General features: G+C 41.4%; 2 protein-coding genes across 6 annotated transcripts in view; both read left to right on the top strand.

The window, feature by feature from the left end:
- Nucleotides 1-10,119, top strand: part of aox6 (aldehyde oxidase 6) — a 29,097-nt gene extending 18,978 nt beyond the window's left edge. For 2 of the 5 annotated variants that reach the window (XM_058618094.1, XM_058618058.1), the window contains 30 exons: nucleotides 302-428; nucleotides 1,864-1,925; nucleotides 2,116-2,193; nucleotides 2,319-2,399; nucleotides 2,509-2,653; nucleotides 2,728-2,820; nucleotides 2,896-3,047; nucleotides 3,196-3,289; nucleotides 3,394-3,503; nucleotides 3,900-4,084; nucleotides 4,275-4,521; nucleotides 4,601-4,770; nucleotides 4,845-4,971; nucleotides 5,079-5,201; nucleotides 5,324-5,420; nucleotides 5,555-5,679; nucleotides 5,772-5,905; nucleotides 5,997-6,084; nucleotides 6,542-6,628; nucleotides 6,719-6,910; nucleotides 6,997-7,224; nucleotides 7,306-7,401; nucleotides 7,486-7,614; nucleotides 7,710-7,784; nucleotides 7,861-7,913; nucleotides 7,988-8,102; nucleotides 8,216-8,281; nucleotides 8,678-8,866; nucleotides 8,950-9,117; nucleotides 9,557-10,119. In XM_058618094.1, coding sequence (XP_058474077.1) covers nucleotides 353-428; nucleotides 1,864-1,925; nucleotides 2,116-2,193; nucleotides 2,319-2,399; nucleotides 2,509-2,653; nucleotides 2,728-2,820; nucleotides 2,896-3,047; nucleotides 3,196-3,289; nucleotides 3,394-3,503; nucleotides 3,900-4,084; nucleotides 4,275-4,521; nucleotides 4,601-4,770; nucleotides 4,845-4,971; nucleotides 5,079-5,201; nucleotides 5,324-5,420; nucleotides 5,555-5,679; nucleotides 5,772-5,905; nucleotides 5,997-6,084; nucleotides 6,542-6,628; nucleotides 6,719-6,910; nucleotides 6,997-7,224; nucleotides 7,306-7,401; nucleotides 7,486-7,614; nucleotides 7,710-7,784; nucleotides 7,861-7,913; nucleotides 7,988-8,102; nucleotides 8,216-8,281; nucleotides 8,678-8,866; nucleotides 8,950-9,117; nucleotides 9,557-9,607 — 3,636 coding nt within the window. In that variant the 5' untranslated portion in view covers nucleotides 302-352 and the 3' untranslated portion in view covers nucleotides 9,608-10,119. The remainder of the gene's footprint in view (nucleotides 1-301; nucleotides 429-1,863; nucleotides 1,926-2,115; nucleotides 2,194-2,318; nucleotides 2,400-2,508; nucleotides 2,654-2,727; nucleotides 2,821-2,895; nucleotides 3,048-3,195; nucleotides 3,290-3,393; nucleotides 3,504-3,899; nucleotides 4,085-4,274; nucleotides 4,522-4,600; nucleotides 4,771-4,844; nucleotides 4,972-5,078; nucleotides 5,202-5,323; nucleotides 5,421-5,554; nucleotides 5,680-5,771; nucleotides 5,906-5,996; nucleotides 6,085-6,541; nucleotides 6,629-6,718; nucleotides 6,911-6,996; nucleotides 7,225-7,305; nucleotides 7,402-7,485; nucleotides 7,615-7,709; nucleotides 7,785-7,860; nucleotides 7,914-7,987; nucleotides 8,103-8,215; nucleotides 8,282-8,677; nucleotides 8,867-8,949; nucleotides 9,118-9,556) is intronic. The other 3 variants (XM_058618077.1, XM_058618071.1, XM_058618067.1) reach the window with 2 other exon arrangements.
- Nucleotides 10,120-11,039: 920 nt separating this feature from the next.
- On the top strand, nucleotides 11,040-17,183 carry bzw1a (basic leucine zipper and W2 domains 1a). Its single transcript, XM_058622512.1, has 12 exons — nucleotides 11,040-11,167; nucleotides 12,348-12,421; nucleotides 12,530-12,706; nucleotides 12,840-12,934; nucleotides 13,053-13,118; nucleotides 13,482-13,617; nucleotides 14,115-14,224; nucleotides 14,378-14,548; nucleotides 15,329-15,475; nucleotides 15,718-15,856; nucleotides 16,097-16,219; nucleotides 16,482-17,183. Exons 2-12 carry the CDS (start codon nucleotides 12,358-12,360, stop codon nucleotides 16,511-16,513), a joined length of 1,260 nt encoding a protein of 419 aa, XP_058478495.1. The 5' UTR covers nucleotides 11,040-11,167; nucleotides 12,348-12,357; the 3' UTR covers nucleotides 16,514-17,183.
- The last annotated feature ends 140 nt before the right edge of the window (nucleotides 17,184-17,323 follow it).

Here is a 17,323-nt window from a genome sequence, read left to right as displayed (position 1 = left end):
TCTAAATGAACCAAAAAGGCATGTTTTATGTTACAATTTGGCCAAAAGTGAGTCTCAAATTTCTTTCCAAGTAGCATTCCAAAAGTCTTAAACAGTCATAAATTGAACCTGCCGTAACCATATAACAGATATATAAAGAAACAGACCTTGCCTAAAATGTGGTCTGAATGTGCAGCTTAGATGTTCTGGGGGGAATTAAAATTCTCTAGTGCTTTGCAACATGCATGTTCCATCTTGTTCTATGTGTAAAAATGAACTACAGTATATGAGCTGTGCATGTTGTGTTGTGATGGCTGCACAGGAGCGGATAGCGAAGGCTCACGGCTCCCAGTGTGGCTTCTGCACTCCAGGAATGGTGATGTCCATGTACACTCTGCTGAGGAACCGACCTCAGCCCACCATGGAGGACATCACGCAGGCTCTGGCTGGTTTGTTTACATTTGTTTTGTCCTGTTTATCTGGAGGATAATCTGGAGGATTATCTGTTCAATAAAAGAGCAAGAAGGATTTCAATTGTTAGATCCTACTCCTTTTTTTCCACCTACTAAATACTAATATGAACATAAGTGTTATTTAATTCAATTCAATTAAATTTTATTTGTATAGCGCCAAATCATAACATACATTATCTCAAGGCATTGTACATAGACAACATCAAGGAGAGCAGAGAACCCCAACAGTTCACACAATGAGCAAGCACTAGGCATCAGTAGAGAGAAAAAACTCCCTCTTAACAGGAAGAAATCTCTGACAGAACCAGGTGGGGAGAGGTGGGGGACAGAAAGGGGGGAGAGAAAGGACAAGATGGAGATGAGGTAGAGACAGAAGAGAGAGAGAGAGAGACCAGGAGCAGATACAAAACAACTGTATCAAGTCACAAGTTTATACAGTCAATGATATCGACTTTTAATTATAGCACAATAATAATGGTGGTGATATATATGATATGGGTAGCCTCGAAAACTGGATCTTGATCCTGCAACCTGCAAGATGAGAATACAGAGAGAGAGAGAGGGAAGGAAGGAAAGACACAAACTAGGGAGAGAAAGAGACAAGGTTAATGACAGTCACATTCATACCCTGAGGGTGAGAGAGTGAATGTGCATGCTCTAACTATAAGCTTTATCAAAAAGGAAAGTTTTAAGTCTAATTTTAAATTCAGAGAGAGGCTCCGCCTCCCGAACTATCATTGGGAGCTGGTTCCACAGGAGAGGAGGAGCCTGGTAACTAAAGGCTCTGCCTCCCATTCTACTCTTACAGACTCTGGGAACCACAAGTAAACCTGTATTTTGTGACCTAAGTGGTCTGTTAGGGTGATAAGGTAAGACTAGGTCTTTCAGGTATGAAGGGGCCTGACCATTAAGTGCTTTGTAAGTGAGGAGGAGGATTTTAAATTGAATTCTAAACTGTACGGGGAGCCAGTGTAGAGAGAGAACACTGGAGTTATGTGGTCTCTCTTTCTAGTTCCTGTCAGAACTCGTGCTGCAGCATTTTGAATGAACTGAAGGGTTCTAACAGACTTGTTGGAACATCCTGATAATAAGGAGTTACAGTAATCTAATCTAGATGTAACAAAAGCATGAACTAGTTTTTCAGCGTCCTGTAAGGACAGAATGTTTCTAATTTTCATAATGTTCCGCTGTTCTGGAAATTGGTTTTATGTGTGAATCAAATGACAACATCCAGGTCAAAAGTAACTCCAAGGTTCCTCACAATTCCATCCAATTCAATATAAATAACAACAATTGTCCTTTTATATACAATTTATTACTATTTTTTTAAATGATGTCATATGATATGTACAGAAACAAGCACAGAAACCTCACATGCACCCTGCTATGTCTTTATTTGCTTGTTTTCCAGGTAATCTGTGTCGTTGCACTGGGTATCGACCAATTATCGACGGCTGCAAGACTTTCTGTCAGGTACAGAAGTTTAACGCAGGCCTTTATTGAGCTCAGGTTTATCACTGGCGTATATGACTTTCTGTGTTATAGAGTTATTGTCCCAGTGCTGTGAACATAAATGCTTGATGCCGATAAAAATGTGTGATGATGTGAAACTGGGATAAGTGTAACGACAGCGCATCATGTGACATAAATGTGAAATGAACAGGAAGCCAACTGTTGCCAAACCAATGGAGTCGGAGACTGTTGCCTCAACGGAGAGAAAAATATCAATGAACCTGAGCAGGTGAGATCAGCGTTTCAGCGTTTAAACCTTTCTTTGTGCTTCTTTAGATTCAGAGTCATGTCATGTGATATATTTGTTTCTCTTCACATATCCTTCCTCAACTCATCCCATGATGTTTCCTCCAGGAAAAGCCACAGTTGTTTAACAAAGAAGAGTTTCTGCCTCTGGATCCCACGCAGGAGCTGATCTTCCCTCCTGAACTGATTGTACGTCATCACATTTGTTTTAGTGCAACACATTTTGATGCGTGAACTATAGAGTACTCTTTTAAATTGTCAAATTGTCTCATTATAAAAAATGCTAATTTGTCCAAAGCTGATGGCAGAGACGGCAAACCCAGAGACACTCACCTTCCACGGGGAGAGGATGACCTGGGTTCTCCCCACCTCATTGGAGGAGCTGGTCCAGCTGAAGACCAGTAACCCTAATGCTCCACTTGTCATGGGCAACACTAACATAGGTGAACATCTTATTTAACATTAATTACAGAGACACAGGACAAGGTTACACCTCACTCTCTGCTTTGTGTTGAAGGTCCAGATATAAAGTTCAAAGGTGTCCTGCATCCACTGATAATATCTCCAGGCAGAGTTATGGAGCTGTTTGAGGTCACTCAGACACCACAGGGTGGGTGAACCTGATTAAAAGATTTAAAGTTTTATTGCTATCAAGAAAGCCACTCATGCTTGTTTTATTCGGTAGGTGTTTGGTTCGGAGCCGGCTGGAGTCTCTCTGAGCTTCAGTCTCTTCTGGAGGATCTGGTTCCTCAGTTTCCAGAGACAAAGACCGAACTCTTCAAGGCCCTGATCCAGCAGCTGAGGAACCTGGCAAGCCAGCAGATCCGTAACGTTGCTGTCCGTGGATTTAATTTTTCCAGATATAGTATATTCACCCAGAGACTCAGTATGTCTTGACTGTACAAGCACGGCCTTTCTTTGCTCCCTTATCTGTCTTATTCCCTCCTCCTCTTCCTCTTCCTCCCTCCTGTTTTTACATATTTAGTCTCTTGGAGGAAACATCATGAGTGCGTACCCTAATTCAGACCTGAACCCCATTTTGGCCGCTGGGAAATGCAAACTTAGCGTATTTTCCAGCGGTGAGTCGCCACACATCAGTTTTACAGATTTTTAATATAGACGTGTTTATATTTCTTGACTCCTATTTATTTACTTAACAAGAGGTTGTGTTCGAATCCACCAGGAGGAAAACGAGAGGTGGTCCTGAATCAGGACTTCTTTGTGAGCTTTGGGAAAACCGTCCTGAAACCGGAAGAGATCGTTGTCTCTGTTTTCATTCCCTTCTCCAGAAAGGTACACACGTTCTTAAACCTAACTCAAACACTAACCGATCCGTGTGCCCTTTGAAAAACAAGAAAAAGAAATCACACATGTTCAAATGTTCTTCCTTTAATGCAGTAAAGTCTTTATCTTTGGATCACCAATTACAGATGACAAAACAACACTGATTACACTAACAATAAAAACACATTTAAATCATTTAAAATAACAATACATTTTAAATTAAGAGTTAAAAAGTGGAAAGTTTAAGTGAATTTCTGTGGTTTTGGTCACTTTGAGAATTTTTAAATAAATGCTTGAATTAAGAATCGTTAAAGAACACCTTTTCCCCCTCTTTATCCATTATTAAATGTATTCCACAGCCATTATCATGTAAATAAATAATGTCCTGCCATGTTTGTCCTGCAGGGGGAGTTTGTCCGAGCTTTCCGTCAGGCTCCGAGGAAGGAGAGCGCCTTTGCCACCGTGACGACCGGGATGCGCGTGCTCTTCTCTGAGGGATCCAGAGTCGTGGAGGACGTCAGTATTTACTACGGAGGAATGGGACCGACCACTGTGTGTCCTGCCAAAACCTGCGCAGCCCTCATTGCAAAGTGAGGGTGATAAATCTTACTTGTCATGGAATCATTTAGCCAAATTGACGTTTTATAAGAAGTGGATTAAAAGTCTTCTCTGTTATAATTTCATTCTCATTTTTCTCCTTTCTTTCACCGTCTGCTGCCCTTTAATCATGATATATTTTCTTTGCATAGAAGTTAAAACCATTCCCATTTTTGCCATCAGGCCATGGAACGATGACACTCTCAGCCCGGTCTATGGCATCCTCCTGGAAGAGTTGACACTGCCTCCTTCAGCTCCAGGAGGAAAAGTAGAGTTCCGGCAGTCGTTGACTCTCAGCTTCCTCTTCAAGTTTTACCTGGAGATCTTGCAGAAGCTCAGAGAAATGAATGTGATCACAGACGAGGGTTCTGAGAAGATGCCGATCCAACCTTTACCCAGAGAGATCCAACCCGGCCTGCAGGAATTTCAGGTCCAAAAACAAAGAAGACATTTTAAATTATGTGTAGCCCCCCTTATCTTAAGTTAATGCTTCTCTTCTCCTTTTGCAGAATGTGTCAAAGGACCAGAGCAACCAGGACTCAGTGGGGCGTCCCATCATGCATCGCTCTGCCATCAGCCAGGCCACAGGTGAAGCCGTCTACTGTGACGACATCCCCAGAACAGAGGGGGAGCTCTTCCTGGCTCTGGTCACCAGCTCTCGAGCACACGCTAAGATCACGTAAGTGATCATTCAAACTGTCTCATGTGTAAGATCACTTCCTTTTTTTTGGTATTGAGACTTGTGTCCAACAGGGGTCTGGACGTGAGTGAAGCTCTGCAGGTTCCTGGTGTCGTCGACGTGGTCACAGCTGGAGATATTCCTGGAAAGAAAGTTCGAACCCATGACGGTTATGATGAGGAGCTGCTTGCTGAGAAAGAGGTAAACGCCTGGCCAGAAACTCTGCTGTATGCATTCCCACCGACAGTATTCCTTTGACACTCCCCACACTACAAAGGGCAATGATCTTCATTGCTGTGTATCCTCAGGTGTCCTGCGTCGGTCAGATGATATGTGCAGTGCTCGCTGATACCAGAGCACACGCCAAACGAGCCGCAGCAGCTGTGAAAATCAGCTATGAAGATTTACCAGAGCCTGTTTTCACCATAGAGGTCTGTGAGAAATGAGAGAAAAGTGAACTTTTTGTCGTTCTGTCGAGTCTTGTCTCACCAAAGCACATTTAGAATACACGTCACTGAGTGTCAGCGCAGATGTTCTTCCTCCTCCATGACAGGAAGCTGTTGAGAAGTCGTCTTTCTTTGAGCCTCGGAGGACGATTGAGAGAGGAAACGTAACGGAGGCTTTTAAAAGTGTTGATCAGACGTTTGAAGGTAAAAATTGAGGAAGATCATTAACACTAACACATTTTAAAATGACAAGAACAACAAATTTGTTAAAATACAATTTGTCTCAGGTGCTTTTTCCGTCTTCATCTCATGTCTTCATCTTATTTCATTTTCCTCAGGCGAGGTTCGAATAGGTGGACAGGAGCATTTCTACATGGAGACTCAGTCTATGCTGGTTGTTCCTGTCGGAGAGGAGGCGGAGTTTAATGTTTACGTCTCCACTCAGTGGCCGACTTTTACTCAGGTGCATGGAGACGCCAGGATTATGACATGTGCTTCTAAAACTCTTTTTTAAGTGTGAGTCCTTTGTTTGTTTGTTTTTGTTCCTGACTGCAGACGGCAGTAGCAGAGACGCTAGACATCCCGTCCAACAGAGTCACCTGTCACACCAAGAGGATCGGTGGAGCGTTCGGAGGGAAGGTCACCAAAACAGCCATTCTGGCTAGTATCACCTCTGTGGCTGCGTGGAAGTGAGTCACACCGGAGTGAATTTTAAGAAATGAGATTAAATGATAAAAAAGAAAAAGCCTGGAATCTTTTTTCTCTTTTTTATGTGTTCAGGACCAATCGAGCAGTCCGCTGTGTTCTGGACAGAGGTGAGGACATGCTGATTACAGGAGCTCGTCACCCTGTCCTGGGAAAGTACAAGGTACAACCCTTTATTTCAATGTCAATCATCCATCAATCCATCTGTTGTCTGCCATTTTATCCTCCACGTTGGCTGCTGGTGCCAATCCCAGCTGACGTTGGGAACCCTGGACACTTTAGAGTGTCCACTTGACCTTTGCACGTTTTTGGAACTCTGCGAAAATCAGTACACACACAGGGAGAACATGCAAACTCCACACAGAAAGACCAGGACTCGGACGCGAACCAGCAACCTTCTTAATTTGAATCAGTACTAATTAATTAAAGAAATACAAGAAATTTATATCAAGCAACAAAAATCTGCCCTTAAAAGAATATGTTTCATCTTGTTTTTTCCTTTTCTTTTTTGAAATTCTAGCTACTTTTATTAACTTTTCAATCAAAGGAAATACTGTGACAACTGAACCTTTAGTGCACACGTGAAGATTCTCTGGCACTTGACAGCTGCTTGCTTTTAGGTTGGCTTCATGAATGACGGAAGGATCGTGGCTGCAGATCTCCAGTACTACACCAATGCTGGAAACATGGTGGATGAATCGACTCTGGTGGGTGAGAAACAGCTTCTGCTTGTTTCTTAAAAGTGACCGGTCAGTCCGTGACAAAGCATCACATGCGCAATCATTTCCTTTTTGCAGGTGGTTGAGAAGATACTGTTCCACGTGGACAACGCTTACAATATCCCCAACCTCCGAGGTCGTGGTGCTGCCTGCAGGACAAACCTGCCCTCCAACACTGCTTTCAGGGGCTTTGGTGTGCCGCAGAGCATCTTTGTCGTGGAGAACATGTTTAACGATGTGGCCATGGTGTTGGGACGCCCTGCAGACCAGGTCATATCTTCAGCTCCTCAAAACACGCACGTTTTAATCATCTATTTGTTTAGAGATAACACTTTACTTCCTTTTTTTAACCTCAGATTCGGGAGACCAACATGTACAAGGGGCTTTCACTCACTCATTACAAGTTTGAGTTCAGCGCAGAGAACATGCTGCGTTGCTGGGAGCAGTGTAAGGCCAAGTCTGACTACGACGCCCGCCGCGGAGCCATCGAGCAGTTTAACCAGCAGAGCCGCTGGAAGAAGAGGGGGATTTCCATCATCCCCATTAAATATGGCATTGGGTTTTGTGAGAGCTTCTTGAATCAGGTCTGGGATTCAGTTTTTGTCGCGTCATCTCTGATATCAGTCCATGAAAATGAAGTGTTACAACATGCTTTCATGTAAAAGGCTGCGGCTCTGGTCCACATCTATAAAGACGGATCCGTCCTGGTGACTCACGGTGGGACAGAGATGGGTCAGGGAATCCACACGAAAATGCAGCAGGTACTTTGCAGGTCTCTGCAGAAGTTGATTTAAGCAGCAAAGGTGAAATCATCCTGGCTTATCTTGTCTCCTGTGTGCTGCTAGGTTGCAAGTCGGGAGCTTCATATTCCAGCTTCTAAGATTCACATCAGTGAAACCAGCACCAACACTGTTCCCAACAGCTGCCCCTCTGCCGCTTCCTTTGGCACTGACAGCAACGGCATGGCCGTCAAGGTGAAGTCCACTTCCTGTCGTAAAAGTATTTTGTCAAACTTCACCAAATTAAATGAATAATTCATAATAATTTGACCCATTTCACTCTCGTTCAGAATGCCTGCCAGATTCTGTACCAGCGCCTGGAGCCAATCAGGGAGAAGAACCCCAAAGGACCATGGGAAAGCTGGGTGGGATGACCTAAGAAAATGCAGCATTCTGATGAAAAGTCAGACTTGAATCTGATTATTATTATTTTTTTGTCAGATCCAAGAAGGCTTTTTCGCGAAAATCAGTTTATCAGCGACTGGATTCTCCAGGTGAGACGCATACAGACTTGTGTCTTTGACCAATAAACACTGTGTTAACACTGTCTGTCCTGTGTTGTCCTCAGAGGTCCAGACACTTACATGGACTGGGACAAGATGGAGGGCCAGCCTTTTGCATACTTCATGTTTGGAGCGTGTTGCTGTGAGGTGGAGCTGGACTGCCTCACAGGAGACTACAGGGTCAAAACTCACACATTTATAATCTTTATGCCAAATTTTCTGTTTTTGAAGTTTTTTGTTTTTTTTAATTTGTGAAGACAAAGTCTGAGAGACGATTCTTTTTAATCCTGCAGACTGTGAGGACAGACATTGTGGCCGACAATGGCAGGAGTGTCAACCCCTCTGTGGACATTGGACAGGTAACACGAGTCACTGGATTATCGATTAATCGGTCCAAAGCTTTTTTCATGATTAAAACAAGATTTCCGATTGTTTAAGCTCCTTAAATGTGAATATAACAAAGAAATCATTAAAAGTCACTCATTTTGGTTTGTGGACAAAACAAGACATTTAAGAACATGGTTATTTCCACGTTTGACGAACACAGATCAACATCTTTTAAGGTTTTCTGACATTTTATGGATCAAATGATTAATAATCGACAGATGAATCGATTATGGAAATAATCGTTAGTTGCATCTCTACCAAGCAGACACTCTGCTGTGTGATCCAAAAGGAACAGTGTCACTTGTGTCTGTATCTTTTGTATTTTCAAGTGTGACATCTTTTTTTTCATCTCTTCTTTGACCGCTCAGATTGAAGGATCCTTCATGCAGGGTTTGGGTCTCTACACCATGGAGGAGCTGAAGTTTTCCCCCTCTGGGCTCCTGTATACTCGAGGCCCCTCTCAGTATAAGATCCCCGCCGTTTGCGATTTGCCGCTTCAATTCAACGTCTATCTGCTGCCCGACTCGGACAACCCCCTCGCCATCTACTCCTCAAAGGTTTTAGGATTGTCTTTGTTCATTGTTCCATTTCTGCTGTCACTGATTGAAGTAGCATTTCTGATGATTCTTTGACCACGCAGGGCATGGGGGAACCCGTTCTTTTCCTGGGCAGTTCGGTGTTTTTCGCCATCAAAGACGCCGTGGCCGCAGCTCGCTCAGAGTCCGGTCTCGTCGGACCATTTTCCCTGGACAGCCCTTCGACACCAGAGAGGGCGTGTCTAGCCTGTGCATCAGTGTTCACACAGAAGGTAATTATAGTGAAATGTGTTTGTTCTGATTCAACTTTTATCAGCACAATTCACACTTTTGTCTGGGTATTTATTCAAAATTTAAAAAAATTGTATTTGTATTTTATACTGTGTGTTCTTATTGTGTGTCTGTTGTTGATTTTTATTTTTTTTTGTAAGCACTTATCCTGAAGCTTCATCTTCACTAAAACCCAAATGATGAATTATAAGAGTTTCGTGTTTCCTTAGTTGCATTCAGCCTTTAGATGTATTAAAATGTTATTTCTTTGAAAATAATTTCATTGAGAAATGCAAAATAAAAGATTGTTTTGTAGTTGTTTTTGTAATAGTATATCTTGTCGTAGTAATTTACCTAAATGCTGATATCATTGTAAAATGTAAAAATGAAATCTTAATTTCAGTTGATTATTTATTATTATACTTTTTTTTTTCTTCTCAGATACCAGCAAGCAAACCAGGATCATTCAAACCATGGGCATTAAACATCTAAAACTGGGAAGGACTAAGTGAGAATTAAATGTAGCTTACAGTGATTACGTTATCTGAAGAAATCATGTTTTATAGAATATCATAATCGTCATGTCAAATTAAGGCATTGTTTATGTAGTCGTCTTAATGCGTCACTGTTTTACCAAGAGGATCGATAATTAGAGACCCTTGTGGACGGAGGATGGTCACACCTGGATGAACCATGGAGTCACAGTCTCATCCACTGGACACAAGGTCTGCGAGAGCAACAGGATATACTGTAAATGTTAAGTTTATCAGGTCGCCAACGGGGTCAGGAGTTCAAAGAATGGACGCTGGAGTGCTGGATCAAAAGAAAAATTAGGAAATGTGATTTTTATACAAAGCAAATATTTGATGTCAGAGTTCAAGAAGTATATTGTTATTGGTATAAAATGTCATTTAACCATCGTTTTTATTCCAGGTTTAACAGAATTGTTTTTATTCCTTGTTATTAAATGAGAAAAGCATCAAATAAAGTTTTACAATAGGGTCCAATAAGCCTGGTAGAGTGAGCCATTTGTCCACCAAGAAATCTCAGACACTCATTAAACCATTCATTTGTGTTCATAATTGTAAAACACGGTCAAGCCTGGCATGTTTTATATCATTACTGAAATCATGAATAAACAAATTAATAGAATGGTACAAAAGGGACAAAAAGGTTAATTTGATTCTACAGAATCAAATTATATAATCATCTACAGAGATTCTACAAGGTTAAGGTAAAACTAGTTTTATTTTAGATAATGGGCACATGTTAGGGGACAAATATTGGTATAGTGATACATTTCACAAAGTATTTGCTTTTTGAATGCAAGCTATAAAAAGTACATTATTATAGTCTTTTGGATTATCTAAATTTAGATTTCACAGATTTTAACCCTTTAAATGCCAGGGTTGTGTCATGATGCCACTATTTCAGATGAAACCCAGAAAATATGTTTAATATTTCAATATGCTACATCCACATTTTGTGTTGAATCATAACAGTCTGGGCGGATTATGTCAATGATGAGCAGCACTCGTGACAGTGCCATCTGGTTAAAACGACGCCATCTGGTGGAGAGTAGTAAAAATTATCAATTCCAAAGCAAAAGCCCAGATTGACGCCCAGATATAATATAATGCATGTATTTAACGGCGTTAACGAATAATTATAAATTATAAAAATAACGATTATTCGTTATTATTCAAATAGTTTTTATAGTAGTAGTATAGTAGTTTTTATTATTATTCGAACTTTGTAAGTGCTCATTTAATTACCATGTATTTGTCGTTTATGTTTAATGGCGATGTATAGATGTGTTGATTAATCAGGTAGTAGACTGCGAGAATATTAATTTACTCGTTTATTGATATTTATCTTTTATTTATTTATTATTACTATATAACAGGAAATCCCCTTCGAAACACGCATGCGCGGTGGGCGGAGCTTGCGTAGGTCCTGACGGGAAGGTCTTTTTGTTTGGCCCATTGAGAGACTCGACACTCGGTTTCATTCCCCCAGGTCACTAACCGTTTTTTATCTGCATTAATTTCGGTAAGTACCTGTATTCACACGCTCTCTGCGTTCTCAACCACCGTAGCCTTCACGTGGACACGATAGCACACCGGGTTTGCGGCTCTAAAATCAGTTGGGGGTTTTTATTTCGACGCAGCTGGAGGGCGAATTTTGGTTTTCTTCGCTTCTTGTAGCTAACTTAGCATTAGCTTGCCTATATCACGCATACCACCATACAACGTTCTGTATCAATGTAAATATAGGGAAGAAATGTTCCAGTAGATAGCGATTTAGGTCAAACTAGTTAATCTTGGTGGTTGTCGGCGTGTAGAAAGTGTCTTAATTAACCAATCAAGATAAGCTATGCAGCTAGCGGGCCCCGGCTAACTTGCGTTAGTTCAGCGCATGGTGAGGCCCGGATTTAGCACTGCTAACCTGTAATTAGCTAGTCACATCGAAGCGACTTTCGACCGTCAACCTTTTCATTGGACAGTTGATCTACTAGTTATCTACTTGTTTCACACTTGTTGGTGGCGTTTTCAGCATGTGTCATAACACCTGACTCATCAGTGCTTCAACACCCACAAGCACCGCTGTAGCTGCTGGGATTGTCTTTTGTTTGGTCTCATGGCACCAAAGTATTTTGGGGAAAAAATAGCTGTTTGTAATAGCTCACTGTTCGCAGACGAAAGTGTTTATCAATTAAATTACGAGTGTGTTTAGTTTTTTTTTAATGATATTTCGTTGTCGGTTGTGGAATTTTAAAAAACGTATTCTCTTATTCTTTTTATCTGAATTTAAGATTTGGTTGCGTTCTAATTACTGCGTACGTCGTGTCACTCGAGGACAAACCGTTTTTGACCATGGTCCTTTTATAGTAGTGTTTAAAACTCGATTCCCCACTTAAAACAGTGTTAGAAGAAATGTGTGCATTGTTTAAATACTATTTTCCAGCCACTGTACCACATAATATACATGAGCCACAGCTTTTGAAACATGTACACGAAACTGGACAAAACGTCTTGAAAGGTTTACCAGATATATTGTTAGCACATCAATCTTGTGGTTTTAGTTTATTTTGTGTGAAACATTTATTTTATTACTGACAGCCAAGTCGCACCCAACAACTAAAGGCAACACCTTACTGTTCAATTGTGTCCGTACATGTAATGTGCAAAGCTTTCGTAAACATTAACAGTCTGTGCTTTATCCACTACAGGGTGTCTTTTATGAATAATCAAAAGCAGCAGAAGCCGACGCTAACAGGCCAGCGTTTCAAAACGAGGAAAAGAGGTCAGTATTCGTAATTGTGCCTTAACGCTCTGATTTGACTGCACAAATCTGCCTTATGTTTTAATGTTTTCGTTTTTTTTCCCTGTAATGCGTGCGATCACCCTGCAGATGAAAAGGAGAGGTTTGACCCTACTCAGTTTCAAGAAAGTATCGTACAAGGCTTGAACCAAACTGGCACTGATTTGGAAGCGGTTGCGAAGTTCCTTGATGCCTCTGGCGCCAAGCTTGACTACCGCCGATATGCCGAGACGCTCTTTGATATCCTGGTGGCTGGCGGGATGCTGGGTGAGTTGTCGCAAAAAAACATGCATGCAAACTTGAACTGATGTGTGATAATCTTAAAGGATTGTTAATCCATATATAAATTAATTAAAAAAAAACACTTTATATATCAATGTGTTTATTTTCACCCCCACAGCCCCAGGTGGGACTCTATCTGACGACATGACCCGCACTGAGTTCTGCCTTTTCACGGCACAAGAAGACCTGGAGACGATGCAAGCTTATGCTCAGGTACACCGCAGCAACTGATTTTGTATGAGTGACATATCTCCTTTTATGATCTACTCCCTTGACAGTTTATTTCCTGCATATTTTTAAGGTTACATTTTTTTGTTTTTCCCTAAAACAGGTTTTTAACAAGCTGATCCGGCGTTACAAGTACCTGGAGAAGGGTTTCGAGGAGGAGATTAAGAAGGTGATGGTGGTTTAACCAGAACAGATGTTGGTGGTGCTCTGCTGCAGTTTCTTAAAACAAAGCTCATAACATGTGCTACAGTGGAACATGTCTAACAGGATGAGACTGCACGTGTTTTGTACCTATAGCACGTACTTGTGATGTAGCCAAAACCTGCTTTGTTGGCACTCTTGACAGTTGATTTAGCATGTGTTGGTGAGTCAGAGTTACACTGCTTGTTTTTATTGGCATAGAACATGAGATGTGCTATTAGGTTAAGCAGGAAGTTGGCTCACAAGATCCTCCACAGACTTTCAACTTGGGAGTAACTTCAGTTACCCCAAAACACCAAATTTGAATATGCTTTTTTTTCTGTCCCTGTAGTTGCTCCTCTTTCTAAAAGGGTTCACTGAGTCAGAGCGCAACAAACTGGCCATGTTGACCGGTATCCTGTTGGCCAACGGCAACATATCGGCCTCCATCCTGAACAGCCTCTACAATGAGAACCTCGTCAAAGAGGGTAAGCACTTTGTGGCCTGAAATCAAGGGGAATTATCTGTAAGCAGCACTGCTGTCATGACCTGATCACTGTTTACTTTCAATTTAATCCATGAATTTACAGTTAAGGTCTTGGTTCAACATTCCATTTAAATGTACGAAAATTGCACAAAATGTATATACATTCAATTAATGAAATGAAAGTGTCAAATTAACATGGATACTTTGAACTAAATTGTGTATATGTAAATAATACGAAGGCCTCATTGTCTTCTGAGAGGGTGTTTGGAGCAATGAGCTGCTCTTTCTTGCATCCCTCACTTGCACATGCAGGAAGCAGCGATTGACCGATTTTTAGGATCAAAAATGTTTGTTTGATGCCACTAGCTTGTTAACTCGTGTCAACATGCTCATTTAGTTTGTAGAGGAGACTTCAAAGGTTTCTGTTCTCAAGTCAGTCGTGTATACTTGAATCTGGTCATAGTTCACACTGACCAGAGTTGTCCTCTTTCTGTTCAGGTGTGTCTGCAGCCTTCGCAGTCAAGCTGTTCAAGTCATGGATTAATGAAAAGGACATCAACTCTGTCGCTGGCAGTCTCCGCAAAGTCGGCATGGACAACAGGCTGATGGTAAATCGACTATTTCTGAATGAAAATGACCACTTAACACTCCCAACGACTAAAACCCCTTGGTTTTAATGTGGTGAAAGTGCTTCTGTTGTATTTTGTAGTTGATGATTTCATCCGTAAGCACTTTAACCCAAAGATGTCTCTGTCCCACAGGAACTCTTTCCTGCCAACAAACGAAGCTGCGAGCATTTTTCTAAGTACTTCACCGACGCGGGGCTGAAGGAGCTTTCCGACTTTGCCCGAAACCAGCAATCTATCGGTGCCCGCAAGGAGCTACAGAAGGAGCTCCAGGAGATGATGGGCAATAGTGAACCTCAGAAGGAGGTGAGGTCCAAAATGGTGTCCGTAGAGCTGGAAAAAATTGCAATGTTTACTTAAATTTCTGCGAACAGGAAATCATTTAATCTGAAGTTTACACAACAGTCCTTTAAGCCCAAAAGAGTGTCATCTGTTGTCTCAAAGTTGCTCTTTGGTGCATTAGAAATATCAGGATGTTCCTCCAGTAAAAAAAAAAAAACATTACTAGTGGACAAATGTCCTCTTTCTTAAATTTCGTGACTTTGCCACATTGGAAACATTTTGTTCGACACTGTTCAAACACTAGCTGGTGAACTGAGCTGTGACTGCGGCGCCTGCACCATGAGTCACTCGGTTGAATTGGCCGCTTCAGTGTTAAAAAAAGATCTAGCAGTAACAATTGTAAGTGTGGGTTTTCAAGTTCTCTGACAGGCACACACTCGCACCAGCCAGGCAGTCGGTGCCTGAACATAATGTGCCTTGTTTCATAAAATGAATAAAAAGACTTGAACCGAGCAGGAGCAGGGAAAACTCCACTACATCCTGTGAGAACAATTCAATAATGGTATGGAATGAAATGAAATGATATCATGTCCTTCCTGTTTACCTTCAAGCCTAGAAAAGTACATGTGGGCTTTTTTCTGCTTTCTTGATGAAGTTAAAGACCAGCTTCAGTGGCTTTCTCGCCGCAGCATTGTCACACTTTGAGACGTGCCGCTTAAGCGGATGCACTGCAAGGAGAGTAAGTTACATTGAGCTCCTTTCCGTTGCACTAATCCCGCCGTGTTTGCGTCTCTGCTGGGTCAGATTATCGCCTTCACCAGGGAAGAGATGAAGAAGGCCGGACTCTCCGAGCAGACCATGATCAGCATCATCTGGACCAGTGTGATGAGCTCCGTGGAGTGGAACAAAAAGGAAGAGCTGGTGACGGAACAAGCCATCAAACTCTTAAAGGTACGTAATGATTCATGGTTTAGTTGCATTTTGCAGCAACTTTTAAATGAATCAATGCTGTGACATTTTTTTATGTAGAGTGTTAAATATAGAACTGGCTTTATTTGCTGTGACTGTCTATTCATTATGATGTTTTTAAATCACTTGACGAAAGCAAATTTCAGTGCATTTCCACATCTGCTCAGTGGGATCATAATTGTCTGTTTTTTTTATATATTTATTTATTTATTATCCCTCCCCAGCAATACAGTCCTCTGCTGAAAGCCTTCACCTCCCAGGGTCTGTCCGAGCTCAGCCTGCTGCTGAAGATCCAGGAGTACTGTTACGACAACATCCACTTCATGAAGGCCTTTCAGAAGATAGTCGTGCTCCTCTACAAAGGTTAGTGACAATGCAACACGTCGATGCCGAGTAACCTTGAAAGTAAACTTATGCATTGACCACATGTGTTCGTATTTTCAGCAAAAATACTAGGATTCTGGTAGTTTCTGCACATATTTCCCCTGATAATGTATAATATTAAGAAGCTTCACCAATGACCTTTTTAAAGCACATTTAGGACTAAGAAACAGTCATTTGTTAATGCGTAACCCTGAAATCGCTCACTTTCCCCCCTCATAGCCGACGTATTGAGTGAAGAGGCCATACTGAAGTGGTACACCGATGCCCACATCTCCAAGGGGAAAAGCGTTTTCCTCGAGCAGATGAAAAAATTCGTGGAGTGGCTGAAGAATGCTGAGGAAGGTAAGTTTAAAAAAAAAAAACACAGCTTTCCCTCTAGGCATAGGCAGTAATCTATGACACACATTCTGACATGTTGGAGCAGGAAAAGCACAGTGAGAGTTATGTACTAATGGCTTGACCTTGTGTTGGAAGTACAATCTCATAGTCGATTGAGTAACTTGTTGGTCCGATGTGGAAACTCTATTTGAAATCCTGACACACCTTTTTGTGTGATTCTACACTTTGTTTAACCAGAGTTTTCTTTTGTTTTTTTTATTCTCAGAGTCCGAATCAGAGGAGGAGGAGGCAGACTAAAAACCTCATTGACGAGATGGGCTTCTCTTTTCTTTTTCACCCTTTTTTGCCCCCTAGTAGCAGCAGGAGCAGTAGAATGTCTTTCCCCTTCTTACTCTTCTACCTCTTGTTACTACTTTATCCCCAAACACACACGCTTCACAACCTCTAAACATTTTAACTATCTTATCTAAGTGAAAGAAAAAGGGCTCTGTCCTATCTGTAATTACCTGACGGTGGAAAAACCTGGATTTTTCCCCCTCTCTTTATTATAATCTTGGTATTATTGTTGTAACGCCTTCTGTAATTTGGATACAAAACATTCCATCTGATCTTGGTGACAAGGCTGCTTGTATGAATCTGAACTAAAAATCATTTTTGCCATGTGACTACGAGGCCGAAAAATGGTGTGAACTAGCCAAAGTTGTTTCTTTTTGTTTTTCTTTTCTTAAATTCTTCCCTTTTATTTTGACTCTTCATTTTTGCCCACTTCATATTTTGGCTCCCGTTTGGTCTTAAATTCCAACTTTTTTTTTCTCCTTAACTTTTGGGCAAACCTTAACTGCGCGTGACAAGACGCGTGCACCCCTGTGAGATGCCTCGCCAGCTAACGGATTATTGGTTTCTACTTTCTTTAATCTGATATAAACCAATTTGACTTTTTTATGAAATAAAAAGATTATTGAAATGATTGTTAGTCTTGTTTTCATTGTACGTGTCAGTGGTGTGAGAATTTTTAGTAATTTTTAGTGTTGAGATTGCATCTCTGGTAGCCTTTGGTTTGGCCAATCGCATCGTGTATAGAGTCGGTGGGCGGGCTTAACATAATGA

Source organism: Solea solea, chromosome 2 (assembly GCF_958295425.1).
Source record: "Solea solea chromosome 2, fSolSol10.1, whole genome shotgun sequence".
Classification (NCBI taxonomy): domain Eukaryota; kingdom Metazoa; phylum Chordata; class Actinopteri; order Pleuronectiformes; family Soleidae; genus Solea; species Solea solea.
Note: the sequence above shows the minus strand (reverse complement) of the source record. Positions and strands in the feature narration are given on the sequence as shown.

What these genes read in the sequence shown, in the direction of transcription:
- bzw1a (XM_058622512.1), top strand. Translation starts at nt 12,358, where the DNA reads ATGAATAATCAAAAGCAGCAGAAGCCGACGCTAACAGGCCAGCGTTTC. An exon ending in CGATGCAAGCTTATGCTCAG is followed by an intron (nt 12,935 to 13,052) that starts GTACACCGCAGC and finishes TCCCTAAAACAG; the next exon opens with GTTTTTAACAAGCTGATCCG. An exon ending in GCTGAAGAATGCTGAGGAAG is followed by an intron (nt 16,220 to 16,481) that starts GTAAGTTTAAAA and finishes TTTTATTCTCAG; the next exon opens with AGTCCGAATCAGAGGAGGAG.